General features: G+C 39.4%; 2 protein-coding genes across 11 annotated transcripts; one reads left to right on the top strand and one right to left on the bottom strand.

Annotated features, from left to right (window-relative positions):
- Window positions 1-2,308: 2,308 nt before the first annotated feature.
- On the bottom strand, window positions 2,309-5,622 carry LOC123875753 (putative deoxyribonuclease TATDN1). Its single transcript, XM_045921789.1, has 6 exons — window positions 5,471-5,622; window positions 5,188-5,367; window positions 4,508-4,691; window positions 3,912-4,115; window positions 3,176-3,385; window positions 2,309-2,439 (listed from the first exon to the last, which is right to left on the bottom strand). Exons 1-6 carry the CDS (start codon window positions 5,502-5,504, stop codon window positions 2,337-2,339), a joined length of 915 nt encoding a protein of 304 aa, XP_045777745.1. The 5' UTR covers window positions 5,505-5,622; the 3' UTR covers window positions 2,309-2,336.
- Window positions 5,623-5,667: 45 nt separating this feature from the next.
- LOC123875741 (antichymotrypsin-1-like) lies at window positions 5,668-21,934 on the top strand. Of its 10 annotated transcripts, none has more exons than XM_045921765.1 (11): window positions 5,671-5,789; window positions 9,016-9,095; window positions 10,097-10,206; window positions 11,895-12,038; window positions 12,780-12,980; window positions 15,175-15,273; window positions 15,835-15,975; window positions 16,469-16,681; window positions 17,157-17,289; window positions 19,309-19,485; window positions 21,802-21,921. In XM_045921765.1, the coding sequence occupies exons 1-10, from the start codon at window positions 5,686-5,688 to the stop codon at window positions 19,437-19,439; spliced, it is 1,356 nt and encodes a 451-aa protein (XP_045777721.1). In that variant the 5' UTR covers window positions 5,671-5,685; the 3' UTR covers window positions 19,440-19,485; window positions 21,802-21,921. The 10 variants fall into 10 exon arrangements, with proteins under 10 accessions (XP_045777724.1, XP_045777721.1, XP_045777722.1 ...); XM_045921766.1 differs by lacking the exons at window positions 19,309-19,485; window positions 21,802-21,921 and adding exons at window positions 18,520-18,578; window positions 21,174-21,260; XM_045921760.1 differs by lacking the exon at window positions 19,309-19,485 and having other exon boundaries at window positions 21,804-21,934.
- Window positions 21,935-22,325: the final 391 nt, after the last annotated feature.

Raw genomic sequence — 22,325 nt, 5'->3', positions numbered from 1 at the left:
AACGCAAGTCAACGCACAAATTACGCTCGTGTGGTCTCACCCTAATGGTAAAAAGTAGTATTTTGAAAAATCTTGTCAATTGACTAAAATCCACTATCACGCGTATTTTGGATTTCAATTACAAAGAAAAACATTAATTGGTCATAAAGCAATGTTTCATATCATTTTCAAGGTTATTTATTAAATATTATCATGACAATATAATTATTATGACATTCATTAATCAGTATTTTGTAAAAAAAAAAACATTCCCTGAGAGCATTTAAAATAATTTTAAATCGAGAAACAAATTAAAATTTACTAACATTGAAATTTTATTTTCTGTAATCAAATAGAAAATACCTTTTGAAATGTGAGATGAAATGTTAATATAAGTTTTGTAGTGTATTTATGTGTGTTTTTAATGTTAAATGTACAGGGTGGTGATGAAAATACGACGTATTACATGATAAAAAAGGTTCCGACGAATTGAGAACTTCCTCATTTTTTCGAAGTCGGTTAAAAATAACACTATTATAGTAGTCTCTTAACATTTCTTTACATCACATTCGAAAGGAATTCCTCCATATTTATGTGTACATTTTATAATCTGTAATGGCCGATTTACATTGTTCAATTACTAACTGTAGCACTCCAGTAATCTGACAGCTCTGAGCTACCAAAAAAAAAATTTACAAGGATTTATTATAATTTCTGGTAGCGAACTGTTCGATTTAGAGCAACTGGAATCTTCTAGACATCCTAACCAGTGTCATTCCAATGGAAAATCCAATTACCAACCTAAACAGCCTATATGGAATAAACCCACAGACACATTACAGACTGTGTTGTGTGTATTACATTTCAACGCAACTTAACGCAACGATTGACCAATCAGAAAGCGCCTCAAATGTTGCCAAAACGATGTTAATGTCACCACTGCGCATGCAAATTCCGCTATGTGGACAATCATAAGTTTTCAGGAGACTCATATTTGCTTTACTGTTAGATCCAAACCACATACTTAGCTAACACGCTAAAGAATGGGTGTCTGCATGCATACCTGTGTTTAAATGCCTTTTAAAACTGCGTCAATGCGCACATTAGTAGATTTTCCTGCTCGCTACTTCAACACAGTAGGTAATATTGTGCCTGTGGCGTCAGACAGATGATCTTCGGAATGAACTTACTGGATGTCGAATGTAAACGGGTCATAAATTATTGAGATTTTTTTTTGTGTAACGCAGTCAATTTAATCAATGTCGTATTATCGTCGTCGCCGTGTCGTATTGAAATTAAAGATGAATGAATTTCTTTATTTAAAGTTTTTTATTTCTAATACTCTTTACTTATCTTATATATCCCTATGATGATATCAGATGGTTCGTTTTTTGCTCTTTTTAGACTTTCATTCAGCATCTTTTACTTGAAATGAATCATCTGAATACAAACTGAATCAAAATGACAAACAAAACTATAGTTCGCGGCAGGTCGACATGGCAATCGGAGTGGGGACGTCACGCCCCCCCACCCCCCGCGCTAACCCGGTGCGGGATAGCGCGGGTGTGCGGGGCGTCTCCCCGCCTCATACCCTGATTGCCATGTCGACCTGTTGGTTGCGAACTCGAGTGAACCAACATTCACTCTGAATGAATAGATTATCACCTTAAGGTCAGAAACACATTTTTAAAAGATCACGCTACTTCTAAACCAGCAATTAGCGTAGGGTAGATTCTTGTATTGTATTCTTTCTAGCATAAAAATACATTAGATTTGATTTAAGTAAATAAATGTATCTATTGATTAAGAATATTGCAAATGTGTTTCTGCCATAGATCTCTTAAAACGGCGTCCAGTGGCTGATAACTCCATAGCAGTGGCGAAGCTACCTAGGGGCTGTGCCCCAGGGCCGTCGAATCCTTACCAGAAAATCTCAATCGAACTGAACTTTTGAAAATTCCCATTTTCAAAATAAATATTACAGGTTGCAACCCGATTTTAATCATGGCAACTCAGTTGAGAGATATCCGACAAAGTTATACCTAGGGAATTGCCAGACGAGGAAAAAACCTCGGAAATTCCCCTAAATTCTTTTTGTGTGTTGATGATACTCGTAAAGTAGCTTAGCATTTTTAAAGTATTTGTATATTTAATGTTTTTACTTGATAAAACCTAACCAGCTTAGATAGCAGTGGGCCCCCATTTTTTGTTTTGCCCCAGAGCCCTCGGTTACGTAGCTACGCTACTGCTCCATAGCAGAGATTTTTAGCAATTTGGGGTTTCTTTCAAGATGCTATTGTTAGAGGTCTAGACGAAGGAAAGGCCTAAGTTAAATCATAAATATTTTATTTTCAACTTCACTTATTACTAAAGAACAATTTGTTGGTATTATTATAAATGGCTTCAGCTAGTTCACCGATATTTTCTTTCCTAATGGCTGCTAGTATCTCCAAAACTTGCCTGTAAAGAAATGAAAATAATAAGGTCTAAGTGTGCACACAGGTGTAAAGTAGTGAGTATAAAAGTTCTATTGCAACCAAACACAGTAAATACCTAAGATCCCGGCCAGAAGCGGGCTCGCATAGGAAGGGTTCTGTAACATCGTACTAGAAATAATACTTTATAATTTACTAGCTGACGCCCGCGACTTCGTCTGCGTGGATTTAAGTTTTTCGAAATCCCGTGGGAACTCTTTGATTTTCCGGAATGAAAAGTAGCCTATGTGCTAATCCAATATATTATGTATCTCCATTCCGAATTTCAGCCCTTAAGTGGTTTTTACGTGAAGGAGTAACAAACCTACACAAAGACACACAAACTTTCGCCTTTATTCATAACTAGAGGATGCCCGCGACTTCGTCCGCGTGGATTTAGATATCTATAGATCCCGTGGGAACTGTTTGATTTTCCGGGATAAAAGTAGCCACATAGGCTACTTTTATCCCGTCCCCGGAATATAAGCTAACCCTGTACTAAATTTAGGATATTAGTGTGATTTGTGATGTTCCCAAAAATTAACGTTTTCGGATTTTTCCCTTTACTTGTACTATAAGATAAGGCTACCTGCCTATAATCCTAGGTGAACGAGAAATACCATACAGTTTTGATTTCCTTGATGAGTCTTGACAGACAGAGAAGTAATCCTATGAGGGTTCCTTCCCCTAAAATATTAAGGAAATGCATTTTTCATACTTACACAATATTCACAGGTTCATTCCGTCCCTTCACTTGACTATCGGATTCCACAGAGTACTTTTCCTTCTTGACAGAGGGGAATTTGGTGATGACATGCGAGTATCCCGGGTGAGTAGGCTTCACTTCACACCATGGACAGTCTGTCTCTATCATTAGTCTATCCTGTGGTATCTTGGATGCTACCTCTAAATTCTCCTTTGTTCTTAGTGAACTGAAATATTTAAAAAAAAATCTTTGGAGTTTTTTAACTTATAAGACACTAGAAGATGCCCGCGGCTTCGCCCGCGTGGATTTCAGTTTTTAAAATCCCGTAGGAACTCTTTGATTTTCCGGGATAAAAGTAGCCTATGTGCTAATCCAGGATATTATCTATCTCCATTCCTTTCAGCCAAATCCATTCAGTAGTTATTGCGTGAAAGAGTGACAAACATACACACACACACACACACATACAAACTGTCACCTTTATAATATTAGTGTGATAGTGTGATTTTCAGTTGGTGGCACTTAAATTATACTTTTCTGAGTTCTGATCTTGGACCTACGAAGTGTGATTTATCGATCTATTAGGATGGGGATGGGGTGACCCATGCGAAGACTGGCAGTATGGGCTGGGTGTCTGTGATGCCATGGTATTGGTCCTTCAGTGAAACTTTCGTATACCTCAGGCTTACTATACGTTTTCTCCCAGAGCTCATATTGCCCAAAACCAAGTACAAAAAAAAATTCCAACGTACCATCCATTTATTCCAATATACAATCCAAGTGCTAGGATTTTGTCCAGAGCGTCCTGAGTACCGTCAAAGGAATGCACCACTCCACCTGCTATGTGGTGCTTATTCCTGCTCAGGATGTCAACTAAATCATCAGCTGCAGCCCGACAGTGCAGGAATAAAGGTAGGTTGTATTCACTGCTTAGTTGCAATTGGAATTCAAAGAATCTGGAAGAAAATGATATCAATTGAGGAGGTCTTCAAACATTCAACTCTACAATCAGATCCTATATTGATGTAAACATATGTGGATTTTCATCCACATTACAAACAGGTTAACAAGTCACAGGGTAGACTGAAACCAGTGGTGTGCATAGGGTCCTCAGCCAGGGTAGGCATTAGTTCCTTTTTTATGTCACTATGACTTGCACACAACTAGTACCTAATATTGAAAAATGAACATTGTGCTATTTCACCTAAGGTAAGCAGTGCTTTTACACTTCTACCATCTGCACGCCACTGACTGAAACCCCAAAATCTCAAAGCCCCTAAGTAAGCCCTATGCTTTACTCTATTTTTTTATATTTTGAAGTTTTAGAACAGCCAATTCATTAACTTACTTCAGCTGTATATCTTTCTCACAAAAGTGTAACCTCTCATAGTCCAGCCCGCACTCTCCAATAGCTACAACTTTGTCTCTATTTTCCTCAATCATTTCCTTCAGGCTTTTGAGATAAGCATCAGGGTTGTCCACAAACTCACTGCAACGTGTTGGATGACATCCTACGGTAGAAAATAATTGAGCTGAAAATTATAGTCGGGTCTTGATATTTTAATAAAATTTGAAAAAAAAAATATCAAAATCTTGTAGCTTCATGCACTAACAGCTTGTACTAACATCAACTAAATTTTATTTAAGTACACTAATAATTGCAAAATTGTCTTGTCTGTTACCAGTTTCACAGCCCATCCATTTAATCAATTTTTGCAAAAATTACAGCTTCGATTCCAGTGATGGACTTAGGTTACTTTGTATCCCGGAAAATCAAAGAGTTTTCTCAGGAAGTTTAAAAACCTGAATCCAAATCTTTCAAGCAACAAAGACTCAAGAGAAACAACAGATACATAGAACACTATGCTAAATATTGTTATGCATAGGTACCTATTAATACTTATTACAAAATTAGTTTCTCTCTGTTACCTTTTCCTTATTTGATAGGTACAGAAAAAGCTTGCATCCTGCACACAGAGATTCTCACTAAACCAGCCAGTTTGTTATAGTACAGGAAAAAATGCTTACAATTTGTCTTCGCAAGTTCTATAGCCTTCTTGCTGTCTACCAGACTGCCACCAGTTATTATCATTTTGTCCAAACCAGCAGCCCAACTACGCTTTAAAACCTTGTCCAAATCTGGCTCATGCTTCCTAGAACCATGGTACACACCTTGGTACATCTCATCTGTGAGGTTTGCGCCGATATCTATAAAAAATCATTAAAAAATATCTAGATAGGTGCATGTTAGGTATTTGGTTGAAAAAAAGATTCGTGTGCCGCCGTATTACGATTCGTAACAGGCCCTTACCGATATATTTTCTAAATGCAGTCATTCTTTTCATAAAGCTTTTAAACTTTATTTATAATACCTACACTAAACTCCAAAGTTTTCAAAATAGAATTAATGAAAATTGGAGAATTATTATGACCAAAAGTTAGGTTATAATAAATGTCAATTGTCAAATTTGCCAAAAGTCAAAATTTATCAGTCATCACTCTGTGATCCATCAAAACAAACTAGGGATGTCCAATGATGAAAGTGCTTTGATTAAAGTGAAAGTGAAACAATTTAACTGTAAAATTGTAATTAACAGAGAATCAGCAAAGATTGTAGAGCTTGTAATAATGTGAGTGCTTTTTTATATAAATATGAAATATCCTTCTTTATTTAGGTACTATGGTAGGAAATATAAGTACCTATAGGTCTCTTTCACACCGTTTGGGTAAAGAAAGGTTTATTGACAAACAAAGTAAAGAGGGTAGTTAGGTACTATTTTAGATTATGGTGAGAGGATAGACAGAGGAGTGACTGCTTCGCTTTGTACCTTAGAGGAAACATTACATACATTAGAGGAATCTGCTGTGTTAAGAATCAACTGTAAGCATGCTGTAGGTATTGCACACACACTAAATGCAGTGTGATGTGGTTGGATTTCTTTCATCTAGATTCTAGACGGATGACCGACGCGGCGACGATCTAGGAAGCGTCTTATTCGAGATTCCTATAAGGTACTTATACCATCATGACCTAGCCACCTACTTTTTAAAGCACGGTGCCCGAACGGTGCGAACGGGAATCTATCCAGTTTATTATCACGGGAACATGCCTTTAGTTAGTAATAAAGTCTATACTATGTACTTTTCGTCGAAATCTGTTAAACGGATGGGCCACGAAAAGCTAGCAGACCAACAGAAACACTTTCGCATATTTTATAATATTAACTACTTAGTATTAGTATATTATGAGCTATTATTATACAACACATACCGGATAATTTAAAAAATACTTTAATTGTGTAGGTAGGACCTGTTTTCTTATTAGCCGTAACATGATCTTAGACAAAAGTCAAAGAACTCTAAACTGGTACCGCGCGGCTCGCTTATAAAAACAGGGTAACAACCTGTCTCGTCCCCGTGCATCTGATCAAGTTTGTATTATTAATAATAATAATTTCTTCACTCTGTAAATGATTGCAACCCGATGGTTACACATTAGGTATACTTAAATAACCAATCATTATTGAAAATTCTATAAAATAAACTTGAATCTAAACTAATACTGCAAAAAAAATATTAAATTAAATCTGAAACCTCATCGAGACCACCGCAGCGAGGCATTGTACCTACCAAAGATGCTGGCAGCATCGCCCCTTTGGATGGCCAAACTATTTATTTGCCCAAGGTAGCCAGCTCTCAGGTCCCCGGTTGACTCGATAACCCTTTTCAAAATTTCCCAAAAAGAGCACACGAGCCACCGGGCCCCACGGCCCCAAAGTCTCCACGCTAAAAGGCACAAATATGAAGCTCGCATCGAGGTTTTCATATTTGCGCCTCTTGGCCCTTGAAGTCGGATGGCCCACGTACACATTTACATATTGTATAGTTAAGAGGGCTCTCTCCGTCACTCGTTTCATACAATCGTAGTTCCTATTTCATTTGAATATTAAGCAACCAAAGTCCATGTTTTGCAGACATATTCTAGAAAATAATATCTGTGTCTGTGGTGTTTTAGATTTTTCTAAAAATATGTAGTTTTAAAATTACAGGGGCTCAAAGATTTGTATGAAAATTTTTAAGACCGCGTAACTTTTAAACCGAATATTTTAACAGAAATCTGGAAAACCACAGACATGGATATTAGTTTCTAGAATATGTCTGCAAAATTTCATGGACTTTGGTTGCTTAATATTCAAATCACTCACAGAATGCCGTTGGAATTTTCTGTGATTTGTCTAAAGCATTCGACTGCGTTGAGCACGAGACTCTCTTAGCTAAATTGAGCTATTATGGAGTCAAAGACACTGCGCTTAGTCTTATTGCGTCATAACTCAGTGATCGTATACAAACAGTATGTGTAAATGATGTGAAGTCATCCGGATCAGCCTCATTAATGGGTGTTCCTCAAGGCTCTATCCTAGGTCCCTTCATGTTCTTGGTATATATAAACGATCTACCATATTTTGTCCAAAATACTTGCGATATTGTACTATTTGCTGATGATACGTCTTTGATTTTTAAATTAGATAGAAATGAGAATAATTATGACGATGTAAATAGAGCCATATCGCAGGTCACTCACTGGTTTACTGTTAACAATTTGCTTTTAAATGCAAAGAAAACCAAGTGTGTCGAATTCGCACTGCCCAATACCAAGACGACAAATAACATAAAATTAATGATAAATAATGATATGTTGAAAGTAGAGGAGACCACCGTGTTCCTGGGGATAACTTTAGATGCAAAGCTTCAATGGAACGCCCATATATCAACACTTGCTGGCAAACTCAGCTCTGCTGCTTACGCTGTTAGAAAGATTCGACAGATAACTGACGTGGAAACTGCAAAAATTGTATATTTTGCCTATTTTCACAGTATTATGTCTTACGGAATCTTGCTATGGGGTAAAGCGGCAGATATTGGAAAAATTTTCGTTTTACAAAAAAGGGCAATACGCGCAATTTATAATTTAAAACCGCGCGATTCCCTACGAGAGAAATTTAAGGAAATAGTACAGTAGTCTTACAGTAGCTTCTCAATACATTTACAATAATATAATTTTTGTACGACAAAACATCCTCAGCTACAAAAAAATCGGTGATTTCCATGACAGGCCAACTAGAAATCGTAATAAGCTCGCAACTCCTACGCTCCGCCTCAGAAAAGTGGGAAAGTCATTTGTGGGAATGAGTGTAATATTTTATAATAAAATTCCACAGTCAATATTAGACTTGCCTTTACCAAAGTTTAAAAAATCCATTAAAAGTATGCTCCTGGCAAAAGCATATTACACAATCGAAGATTATGTAAATGATAAAAAAGCATGGATTTGACTCGCTCCAGCAATGCGCGGGTCTGCAATTGCTTGTATAGTATAGAATATTATTGTAAATTGCACAATTGAAAAGAGCAACCGCCGAGTTTCTTGCTGGTTCTTCTCGGTAGGAACGGCATTCCGAACCAGTGGTAAATTATTTGACGATTCAAAAGCACTTGTAAAAGTTTATTTGAATAAAAATCTATTCTATTCTATTCAAATGAAATTGGAACTACGATTGTATGAAACGAGTGACGGAGAGAGCCCTGTTATGTAGGTTCATAGTTTACCACGTTGGCCAAGTGCGGATTGTCACTTGCACATACCTATGGCATTACGTATTCTGAGCCTAGGTATAGGTAAGTACCTAGGTACCTAGGTATTACATATAAGTAAAATATTAAATGGAATCTAATCGAATAATTATTATTAACCTTTGTGTAGACAGATTTACCTAACTAGCTAACCACTTATGTACAATTTCTTATCTACGGTCATCAATAAAATTAAAACAAATAAAAATAAACCGATATTTTAAGAGCGCTTCTCAAGTTTATCTGCCAGTTCGATTTGGACATTCGGGTGAGCAACATGGGGACAATAATTCTGGTTTTGATGGGTAAGTTAAAGTTTTCTTAATATTACCTAATTATCTTGGTATCGCAAAACTAGTATAAATAATACCTAGGAAACATCATTGGTATTATAAATGTGAAAGTGTGTTTGTTTGTCGGTTTGTCCTACAATCACGCTGCAAGGGAGCGGTGTGATTTTTAGGGTTTCGTACCTCAAAAGGAAAAACAGAACCTTTATACTATGGGATCACTTGGTTGTCTGTCAATCTGTCTATTAACCAAATATTGAATTTCTAATTCAATATTTGGTTTGGTAATTTCTGATTCAATATTTGGTTTTGGGTCAAACACACCAAATACCTACCTACCAAAATTTCAGATTTGTGTCTCATTTAGTTTACGATTTAGAGACCTGTGCTGTGACACGCGGGCAGACGGATGGACATCTGTCCGTCCGTCTGTCTGTCTGTCTGTCTGAGTGATATTAATAGGGCTCCGTTTTTACCCTTTGGGTACGGTACCCTAAACAATTAAAAACTGTTATTTCTCGTGCGATAGAAGTCTTCGTGTGCGAGTTGGGCTCGCACTTGGCCGATTTTTTAAATCAGTAAGTTATTTTAAAAAACCGGCCAAGTGAGATTCAGAATCGTTCCGAGGGTTCCGTCCTTGGGTATTTTTTCGACATTTTGCAAGATAAATCGAAATCTATTAGTTATGCATAAAAATAAATAAAAATCTGTTTTAGAATATAGAGATAAAGCCCTTTCAAATGATACCTCACTTGGTATAGTTATCTTACTTTGAAAATAATTGAAACATATTTTTTTTCGATTTTCGAATTTTTCCATTACTTGTGCTATAAGACCTACCCTACCTGTGCTATAAGAAGTACCCTATAGATTTTCTTGACAGCCACGACAGACAGACAGATAACAAAGTGATCTTATAAGGTACGAAACCCTAAAAACCAGCCAAGTGCGAGTCGGATTGCCACACGAATAGTTCTGTACTTCTGACACGCGCATGACCTGTTATTTTTTTGCAGCCACCATGGCCGGAGTAGCACACTCCCAATTTGGCGACTTCACCTTCCCGTCCTACACCAGGTCTGCCCTCGGCGACTCAGTTGACATCGCGTCTATGAAATTCCTCAAGGTAAGCTATCAAAGGATTAGCAAGCTGAATGGCAAAGGATTGGCAATAGGCAGGTCATGTTTATCGTAAAACCGACGGCCGATGAGGCAGACGTGTTCTGGAGTGGCGATCTCGTATCAGTAAGCGTAGTGTGGGACGACTTCCAGCCCGCTGGAGATGAAGGTGGTGGGGAGCGGTTGGATGAGGAAGGCGAAGGACCGTGTTTAGTGGCGCGCTTTTGAAAAGGCCTATGTCCAGCTGAGGACGCATACAGGCTGATAGAATGGAATGGAAGCTAGAAGACCTACCTACCTACCCAGACAGACAGACAGACAGACAACAAAATGATCCTATAAGGGTTGCGTTTTTCCTTTTGAGGTACGGAACCCTAAAAAACCCGGCCAAGTGCGAGTAAGACTCGCGCACCGAGGGTTCCGTACTCGGGTACCTATTGTTTTCGACATTTTGCTCGTTAAATCAAAAACTATTATGAAAAAAAATGAAATACCCGAGTACGGAACCTTCGATGCGCGAGTCTGACTCGCACTTAGCTGGGGTTTTTTATTTATCATAAAAAGCAACCAGCCATAAAATTATCGATAGTTACTGACTTGAAAACAGGAAAACGCGTTAGTATGAAATCATCTACCTAAAATCATTTCCTATTACTAGATACTATATATACCTATAATTAATTATATTTATTACTTATAAAAAAAAACAAAGCCGCTCCGACTAGTTTGTCTGTTTGATTACACAATCCCTACTCAGAAACAACTTAGTAAGGATTATTTTCACTAAAGTACCTAGTAGGTACATATTATGTCTGGCAATTTGAAAAGATGGGTACCTTCGTTTGGCTTATTATGCCAAATCCGCACATCGATTATTCTCACGATTTATTTATTTACTAGCTGTGCCCGCGACTTCGTTCGCGTGGAATAGTGACTTTTCGCGCTTTATATAGCCACGGACGCTCAGGCGCGAGGCGCCGTGATTCTTTAAATTGACATAACTTTTTTATTTATGAACCGATTGACATGAAATAAACACTAAATCCTAAGTGAAGCTTACTACAATATATTAGTGAAAACCGTATCTTAATCGAATAAGCCGTTTCTGAGATTAGCGTGCACAAACACACAGACAAACAGACAAACAGACAAACACAAAAAAAAATTAATTACAATTTCGGGTTCGGCATCGATATAATAACAACCCCTGCTACTTTTTTTTTATATATTTCCATTGTACAGACACCACTTTTCTACAATTTTATTATATGTATAGACTAGCTGTGCCCGCGACTTCGTTCGCGTGGAATAGTTACTTTTCGGGCAGCATATCAGGCGCGAGGCGTGTAGTACGTACTCTGTACGTTAAAAATGTTCGCCGTGTTTCTTTAAATTGACATAACTTTTTTATTTATGAACCGATTGACATGAAATAAACACTAAATGTTAAGTGAAGCTTACTACAATATATTAGTGAAAACCGTATCTAAATCGAATAAGCCGTTTCTGATATTAGCGTGCACAAACACACAGACAAACAGACAAACAGACAAAAAAAATATTAATTACAATTTCGGGTTCGGCATCGATATAATAACAACCCCTGCTACTTTTTTTTGTATATTTCCATTGTACAGACACCACTTTTCTACATGTATATAGATGAATGTTACACCGATCTTTTTTGACCAACAGGAAACGTACAACTCCGCGGCAGACAAGAGCATAGTGTCGTCTCCACTCGGTATCCTGACACTTCTGGCGCTCTACTCGTCTGGAGCTGAGGGCGAGAACAGGGATGAAATCGTGCGCTACCTCGGAGCTGCAGACTATAAACAGGTAACTCCACTCGATCTTGACACTTCTGTCGCTCTACGTCACCCATTGCTAGAGCTCAATAGAGTCTACATTAGGGAATACTGCGAAATTGGTAATTAAATCCGAACCTGTGGTAAATTCCTAAATGTTTATTATGTAGGTAAGTAAATACGTAACAAAAACTCGAAATCGACTAAGCTATTAAGATAATGAGAACCATAACTATTAGTAAACCTACCTGTGATGGTTGATAATGGATATAATATTAATATGTATGCAGCTGTATTTGTATTGAAAAATTGCAGGGATGCGGTTAGACAGGTAGGTAGAACCTCAAGTGTAAACCGCGGTTTAACCGCTATACAGATGGCGATTAAATTATTTTTATTAAAAAACCGTCTTACAAAATCATTAAAAATGATTACTTATCAATAAAACAGCCTTTGGGAAACGCATTTGCAACGCAGATGTGCAAAGACTTACCTACTGGCTGATGGCTCCCACCCACTGAAACAGCGATAAAATCCGCGTCAAGAACATGGGGTATCGGATGCTACAGGAGAGAGTTTGTGTGGTACTTGTGCCAAGAAACAATCGACATTATCATAGTGTCGATAGTTTTACACGATCAATAGTCTATCGATGTTAGATTATCGATAGGCAGCACTAGATACAGTTATGGAAACCTATAGTGTATTCTAGAAACTGAGTGGTATTTGCGACTCACTTCCCATATTCTAGCAATATCTGTTGAATCCACAGCTGGAAGCCTCGTACGAGTCCCTCAGCCAACGCTACGCGTCCATGGACCGCAGCTACCTGACCGTGGCCAACAAGGTGTTCGTCTCGGACAAGTACACTCTGCGCGACCAGTTCAAGCTAGCCGCTTCAGCGTACCGCAGCGATGTGGAGGCCATCAACTTTGAGAACACGAAGCTGGCTGCAGATGCTATGAACCAATGGGTGAGTCTTATTTCCTGTCACACCCTGCTCGATCAATTCAAGCACCCCGCGCTGGCGTACTGTGTTGACGTGAAGAACTTCAACTTTGAGAATATAAGCTTGCTGCAGATGCTATGAACCAATGGGTGAGTCTTATTTCCTGTCACACCCTGCACGATCAACGTGCAGGGTGTGACAGGAAATAAGACTGTGTGGAAGGAATTCAAGCACGCCGCGCTGGCGTATCCATCAACTATGTGTAAATGGGTGAGTCTTATTTCATGTCACTTTTGTTACACTCTGCTCGACCCATTCACGCCGCGTCGGCGTACCGTAGTGACATGGAGAATATCAGCTTTGAGAACACGAAGCTTGCTGCAGATGCTATGAACCAATGGGTGAGTCTTATTTCCTGTCACACCCTGCACGATCAACGTGCAGGGTGTGACAGGAAATAAGACTGTGTGGAAGGAATTCAAGCACGCCGCGCTGGCGTATCCATCAACTATGTGTAAATGGGTGAGTCTTTTTTTTTTCGGGTTCCGCATCTCAAAAGGTACCCTTATAAAATCACTTCATTGTCTGTCTGTCTGCCAAGATAAGGGAATCAAACCCTATAGGGTACTTCCCATAAACCTAGAGTCATGAAATTTGGCAGGTACCTATATAGCATTGTAAGATTGGTTGGTGACTCAAAATGTAATTGTAGGTAAGTACCTATAAATTGTAAAATTAATGTAATTTTAATGTGTTTTTTTAATTATTATCAGCTAATGCTTGATTCAGTTGTATTATTTATTAATTACATAGCTACTACTTATTAAGATGATTAAAGTAAGAGTAGGTAGCAATTAAAACTAAGATAAGAAATTTTGTTGTGGTAATATTAAAAACATCAGATCAAATGTAGGTTAAACCAAAAAAACTATATATTATGTACCTAGTAGGTAGGTACAGTTACTAACTGATGAACTTCCACGTGTAACTAATATCTAAGTAGGTATGTAGGTATGTATGTATAAACAAATTAAATTATCACTCCATACAAATCCTCTGCAGTTTCAAAAGGTTAGGAGACTGATAAGAAATTAGACTTTTATTCTTATTCTTAGATATCAATTTTTTTTTTTTTTTATTCACTATAGGTAAGCGCTTGACCACAATCACACCTGATGGAAAGTGATGATGTGGTCTAAGATGGGACGCGTTTACCTAGAAGGTGCCTAAGTATTCACTCTTGTTTTAAAAATTTAATTTATTAGGTATAATAATATTGTGGAAATACCCAGAGATTTAAAAAAATTGAAGTAAATACCTATCTATTTGAAAGCAAGAGGGGTACTGCACCGATTTGTATATACACGAATACTGGCTATACCTACCTACCTATACGTCTATGCTACCTACTTACTAATATAGTTACCTATCTACCCAGAATCCATACCTATAGTTCGCGACAGGTCGAGATGGCAATCGGTGTGGGATAGCGCGGGTGACGTGCGGGTGTGCGGGGCGTCTTCCCACCTCATATCCCGATTGCCATTTCGACTTATCGCGTACTTATACTTAGTTGGTCTCCTTCATAGAAAAAATTAAGTTATATACATACAGTGGATCGGATTATAGAGTACTGCCTAAGACCCCCTATAGTCCGGATTTTTTTACAAAAGAGTACCTTGTAATCCGACAAATTACAAATCCATTGATAAGATTCCATATGTCATACATACTCTGAAGTACAAATCATACTTCACTATATTGGATAGAATCAGGCGTTACTTTGCGGAAGTTCATGTTTAGCAAGAAACAGTTAAAATTATTTTGCTATAATCCGCCAACAGAAAAATTCTGTATGGTCAAACATGCAGTTACAAGCTAAGCACCGCTTACCTCCCCAACCAAGCAATAAAGCCAAGTTCCCAAGCAAGCACTGCCACGACCAGTCACATGCAACACCATACAAGACTTTTCCACTACTCTCGACGTACGTTTCGCCCCGACACCGGAGCATCCTCAGGAGATTTTGACTTTACAATGCTGTAGGTATTGTCAAGAATCTATCTATATCAATCTTGACAATACAGCATTGTAAAGTTTGGGAACTTGGCTTGGGAAAGTGGCGGGGAATCCTGGGCTTATGCTTTCTAACTACCAGAATACTAGGGTTTCATAGGCTCATACCAGCTTCATAACGAATTTAATTGTATGATTGCAGTCCGCAAGTAATACGAACGGAAAGATCTCGTCGCCAGTTTCCGAAGACGACATCGACCCACAGGCAGCGGCCGCTCTCTTGAACGTCATCTTCTTCCAGGTGAGAAAATCTCTTCAACCTTAATCTGGATTAATCTGGAAAACTATAAAATTATTATCTTCCTACATTAATCTCGTACTAAATCTAGTTTAATAGATAGAGGTTTCATCTAGCGACGAATTTTGACCGGAATTTCAAGCAAAACTAGGTACCTACCTGTCAAAAGTACTTTTGACTGCTTTTTGCACTTCTTTAAACTTGATAGCCCGCTCACACAGGCTGCGTAAGCGTAGACGTAGCGCGTACCATTGCGTTGTAATGTATGGAACTGTATGAAACGTGGCACACCGCTTGCGTAAAGCGTGGACGTATGCGTAACCTAGTGCGTTAGAGGTTTACGGACATCACTACGCACGTGTCACACGTGTACGCAATTGGTGTGAATCGGCCTTTAAAGTATTTTTTACCGGATATGAGTTTTGTCTGTAACCTACCTACAATCCTTCAAACCACCTTCCCTCTTACATGGCCAATGGCCATATCACACAGTACCTACTTCTAAAATAAGCCACCGAAGTATGAAGAAACAATTGAAACTTTAACTGTATTTCTACCAACCAGGGTCACTGGCATGTGCCATTCAACGCGAGCGAGACCAAAGAGAAGGAGTTCCGCCTAGACAGCTCTAACTCCGTCAAGAAACCCATGATGCACCTCCTACAGTCACTCTTCTACTACGAAAGCCCGGAGTTAGGAGCTAAGGTACGTTAGAAAAATAGTCTTTATAACTCGAAATTAAAAACCCCCCGACACTAAAAAATCTCTATAAGAAAACTAGAAAAGAATTGATAACTTTCAAACGGCTGAGTCGATTTTCTTCGATTATAGCTAAGAACACTCTCGATCAAGCCACCTTTCAAACAAAAAAAACTAAATTAAAATCGGTTCATTCGTTTAGGAGCTACGATGCCACAGACAGATACACAGATACACCGATACACAGATAGGTACACAGCTACACACGTCAAACTTTTAACACCCCTCTTTTTGGGTCGGGGGTTAAAAAAGCGGTTTCCACGCTGAAGACAGCTCATCCATTTATTGTCATGATTGTCGTTGTTAAAAAAGGGTTCAAAACCAGTCGGACATACTCCGACTAACGTGAGTTCAGCCGTCATTTTTTTTTTATTTAGATATAATTAGTGCCTAATTAGAGTTCATAGAAATCATTGGTTTAAATTCGTTCTATTTATAGATGATTGAACTGCCCTACAAAGAGTCCCAATTCCGCATGATCGTAGTCCTACCCGACGACGTGAACGGCCTGCAAAGCGTGGTGGAGAAGGCCGCTCAGAGAGGTCTCCTGGATGACGTGTACAAGATGGGACCCGCGGGTGCTGATATAGACCTCGATATGCCCAAATTCGAGATCAAATCCAAACTGAACCTCAATGACCTTCTGCCCAAGGTACCTAAACTTCTTTATAGTGACCTTTTCTTAACAGGTTAGAGATTGCAAACTGAGCTTTCCATAGCAAATTCTCTAAGAAATATTTGGAAAGAGGGAATGTCAAAATTACTTTTAATAGGTACAATATAAGGTGCTTTCATCTGAGAAAGCGTCTTTGGCTTGTCTGCAGTAGTATTTTCCCAAAGATGTCAATGCTCTTTGAGTGTTAGTTAATGCAACCAGGTTTTATACTTGTTTTATAGCTACATGGCTAAAAGAAATCATCATAAGTCTCGATAGCTCAATGGTTGAGGAGCGGACTGAATTTCGAAAGGTCGGCGGTTCAAACCCCACCCGTTTCACTATTGTCGTAACTACTCTTGGCACAAGCTTTACGCTTAATTGGAGGGGAAAGGAGAGTATTAGTCATGACTAGCATGGCTAATATTTAGTTTTTTTAAGAAAAAGAAAAGAAAAGAAATCATGATTGCAGGTGGGAGTGTCTCGTATCTTCAGCGAGGCAGCGCCGGGCATCATCAAGGAGCAGGGCGTGGCCGTGTCGCGCGGCCTGCAGGAGGCGTTCGTCAAGGTCGACGAGGAGGGCGCCACCGCTGGAGCTTTCACTGGTAATTACACCACTGTTACATATCTCATCATCATCATCATTATCATCAAGGAGCAGGGAGGTTTAAAATCAAAAACGCCGGTATTTCATTGGCAGTGTACATTCGGTACTAGTCGGCGTTAGGTTGCGCTTTTCTGCGCAAACGAATTTTAACCGCGACCTATAAAAGTGGTACCTACAGTGCCGGCAAACAACTTGAACACTGACCCGATTTCCTGGCGAGTGACGCTTGCTCGCGATTGGTTGATCAGCCGGCGTGGGTGCACGCGATTGGTCGATACGTCGACTTTCGCTTCCCAGATTCGCCAACTTTCTCCCACTGCACCTCTTCAGGTCCGTACTTACTGTACTGTACTGTATCTACTTTATGTCTATGTCTCCAGGTCTCGTGGCGGTCCCCATGTCGTCCAACTCCCGTCCACCGCCGCCCATCCCCTTCAAGGTGGACCACCCCTTTCTGTTCGCCATCCTGCATAACGACGTCGTGCTCTTCACCGGAACCTACGCGCACTAACGCGTTTTCACGATGATACTTAGATCGCATAAACACGTTTTCATTATGATACTTATATAGTGATAAGTAGATCATAACGAAATACGTGGACACTTTTGTATTTTGATAATTTAATAAAACTCAAATACTTCGAAATACAAAAAATCGTTTTATTTTATATAGCTAGGTACATAATGCCCTCAAATAAAAAGAGCACGATGTCAAACAGGAATTGGTAGTCTATAACTGTCTAGTCCACCTTGAAGGGTAATCAAGATAACGCTGGAGGGCGGGATTTGGACGACAGTGGATGAATTATTATCAGATGACCGCGACTTTTTTTTGATGTTTTTTTTAGAAAAACTCGTGGGACCTCCTGGGATGCAAGCTATCGCTGTATAGGTACTTACATCTGCACTTACCAATTTTCGTCAAAATCTGTTAAACGGATCTAAAAAGCTGACAGACAGACATTGGCATTTATGATATTAGTAGGTAGGTACCTATGGGCTCTGTGGAACTCTCTGTAAGACGACGATAGGGACCGATGAACCAATGCACGGCAGGATAGATTCTCCCGACCGTCAGCGCTTACTTCGTATCGCACCATGTACGTACCTACTGACCTAGGTAATAGGTTTGATAAATCAAGTTCAGGGTCAGAGTTCTTTGCGTTAACTGACGCCTGTACTGTACCAGGAAACTAAAACCAATAAGGCGTGTACCTCTTTCCCCCAGGTTTCGTAGCGATCCCCATATCGTTAAACTCCCGTCCACCGCCGCCCATCCCCTTCAAAGTGGACCACCCCTTCCTGTTCGCCATCCTGCATAACGACATCGTACTGTTCACCGGAACCTACGCGCACTAACGCGTATTCACGACAATACCTACGAAGATCTACTTGTTTTCATGATGATACTACGCGGATTCACACGTTTTCATGATACTTACACGCAATGACATATTTTCATGATGATACTTACACGCAATGACACGTTTTCATGAAACTTACTCGCAATGACACGTTTTCATGATGGTACTTACACGCAATGACACGTTTTCATGATGATACTTACACGCAATGACACATTTTCATGATGATACTTACACGCAATGACACGTTTTCATGATGATACTTACACGCAATGACACATTTTCATGATGATACTTACTCATAATGATGAATAATGTTTGAAACACAAGTATTTTTGTATTTTGTAATATAATAAAACTCAAAGCCTCTTCCAAAGCCGAAAATTCGTTTTATTAATTGTATGTACCTATCTTTAAGCATACCTACCCTCAAATAAAAAATATTAAAGCACAATGTCGTAAATCGCAATATAAGTGGCGATAAGGGGTGGCGCCCATCTTGAAGGGGATATGAATTGGTGGACGGGAGTTGGACGATATGGGAACCTATGCCTTATAAATGAAACTACACCTAAGTTAGGTCCTGGTAGAGTTGGCGTCAGGAACTTGTGCAGTTGGTGATTTAACTAACAATGCATATCTCTGTTCCCCAGGTCTCATACTGGTTCCCGAGTCGTTTCCCTCCCGGCCCCCGGCGCCCATCCCCTTCAAGGTGGACCACCCCTTCCTGTTCGCCATCCTGCATAACGACATCGTGCTCTTCGCCGGAACCTACGCGCACTAACGCGTTCTCATGATGATATCTACATGTACTGACACATTTTCATGATGATAGGTACCTATGCAGATTGACAAGTTTTCATGATGATACTTACTTATAACACATAATATAATATAATAGCACTATAGGTACGTACTTATAATGGTAAAAATAAAATATTTGGAACACCGGCTGTAGGTATACCTTACCTAATAAAACTCAAAACCTCTTCCAAATCCGTGAATTCCTTTTGTCTAATTTATGTATCTGCCTACGCATACCCTCAAATAAAAAGATAAAAGTATGATGTCATTAAAAGTGCAAGACGGTGTGATAAGAGGTGGAGTCCGCCTTGAAGGGACCAGAAAACTATACCTAAGTAAGGCATAGTTTCCTGTTAGAGTTGACATCAGGAACGTGTGCAGTTGGTGGTTTAACTAACAATGCATATCTCTGTTCCTCAGGTTTCATTATGGTCCCCGTGTCGTCCAACTCCCGTCCACCGCCGCCCATCCCCTTCAAGGTGGACCACCCCTTCCTGTTCGCCATCCTGCATAACGACATCGTGCTCTTCGCCGGAACCTACGCGCACTAACGCGTTCTCATATTGATATCTACATGCACTGTCACATTTTTATGATGATAGGTACCTATGCGGATTGACATGTTTACATTATGATACTTATAATGGTTAAAATAAAATATTTGAAACGCCAATAAGCATAGTAAAACTCAAAACCTCTTCCAAATCCATGAATTTTTTTTGTCAAATTTATGTACCTACCCTCCGCATACCCTCAAATAAAAAGATAAAAGCACGATGTCATTATAGGTGCAAAACGGTGTGATATAAGGGGTGGCGTCCGCCTTGAAGGGACCAGAAAACTATACCTAAGTAAGGCATAGTTTCCTGGTAGAGTTGCGTCAGAAATGTGTGCAGTTGGTGATTCAACTAACAAGGCATACTTATCTGGTCCCCAGGTCTCTTTATGCTCCCCGGGTCGGCAAACTCCCGTCCACCGCCGCCCATCCCCTTCAAGGTGGACCACCCCTTCCTGTTCGCCATCCTGCATAACGACATCGTGCTCTTCACCGGAACCTACGCGCACTAACGCGTTTTCATGATATCTACACAAAGTGACACATTTTCATGATACTTTTACAATGACGAGTAGGTAATACTTGAAACACGAGTACTCTTGTATTGTGTAATTTAATAAAACTCGTCATCAAAATGTGAAAATTCGTTTTATTCTTAAAAGAACAAGACCAATTAAAATACTCGGATTGCGAATAAATATATCTCACCCTTGATCTACAGTCGGTGATCTAGTAAATTATTTGATGGTACATATGTATCTAGTACGCATTGAAAGGTACGGAATACCGGAAACCCGGTGCGGGATGGTGCGAATGTGCGGGGCGTCGCCCCGCCTCATAACCCCGATTGCCATGTCGACCTGTCGCATACTATACCTAAGTAAGGCATAGTTTCCTGTTAGAGTTAGTTAATTAGTTAACATTAGTTAATCTTTCGTTTCGTAGACGTTCCCGTTTTTACCTTTCACTTTACACTAAGTATAAAATATAGAGCTCAATAAATCACCCACTAATTAGGTACAGTCAAAGCCAGAGTTCTATGAGTTAACAGTAGTACCAGGAAGGTACCCAACCAATAAGGAGTAATATCTTTTCCCAGGTCTCATATTGGTCCGCCCGTCGCCAAGTTTCCGCCCCCCGGCGCCTATATCTTTCAAGGTGGACCACCCCTTCCTGTTCGCCATCCTGCATAACGACATCGTGCTCTTCGCCGGAACCTATGCGCACTAACGCGTTCTCATGATATCTACACAAACTGACACATTTTCATGATACTTTTACAATGACGAGTAGGTACCTAACTAATACTTAAAACACGAGTACTCTTGTATTGTGTAATTTAATATAACTCGTCATCAAAATGTGAAAGTTCGTTTTATTTTTTAAGAGAACAAGACAAATCAAAACTTGGATTGCGAATCAAAAGATATCTCACCTTGATCTAAGTTGGTGATCTAACGAATAATTTGATTGTTCCACGCATTCACGGGTCGACATGACAAACGGGGTGGGGACGCCCCACACACCCGCACAGCCAGGATAGCACGGTAGACGTGCGGGTGCGCGTGGCGTCCCCCGCCTCACACCTCGATTGCCATGTCGACCTGTCGCATACTATACCTTATTAATCTTTCGTTTCGTAGACGTTCCCGTCTTTAACCTTCACTTTACACTCTTAAGTATAGAGCTTGATAAATCATTCACTACGTACATTCAAAGTCAGAGTTCTGAGTTAACTGTAGTACCAGGAAACTACCCAACCATTAAGGTATAATCTCTGTTCCTCAGGTTTCATAGCGGTCCCCCCGTCGGCAAGCTTCCGCCCCCCGGCGCCCATCCCCTTCAAGGTGGACCACCCCTTCCTGTTCGCCATCCTGCATAACGACATCGTGCTCTTCGCCGGAACCTACGCGCACTAACGCGTTCTCACGATGATACTACGCGTGTTAACACGTTTTGATGATACTCATACTTTTAATATTTACACAGTTTTTATAATGATTTAAGTACCTAGAAACTCGAAATAAAAACTTTTGTATTTCGGATTGAGAAAGCATTTCGAAAATTCTGAATTTTTATTTTCTTACATAAGTAACTATATATTTTGTGTAAAAGTAAGAGAGAAGAGTGAGTTTGTGTATAGTTACTTATGTATATTTAGTTACAAAGATTTTCAAATACGGGTAAAGTTAATTTATCGATTATCGAACTTGTGTTATAATATTTACATCGCTATATTTTTATTAACTGAATTTTTGATAAAGTGACTATTAAGTCTCCAGTATTTAACGCATGTCTGTTATTATTCTA

This window comes from Maniola jurtina, chromosome 20, assembly GCF_905333055.1.
Source record: "Maniola jurtina chromosome 20, ilManJurt1.1, whole genome shotgun sequence".
Classification (NCBI taxonomy): Eukaryota; Metazoa; Arthropoda; class Insecta; order Lepidoptera; family Nymphalidae; genus Maniola; species Maniola jurtina.
This window is presented reverse-complemented; position numbering and strand designations above follow the sequence as displayed.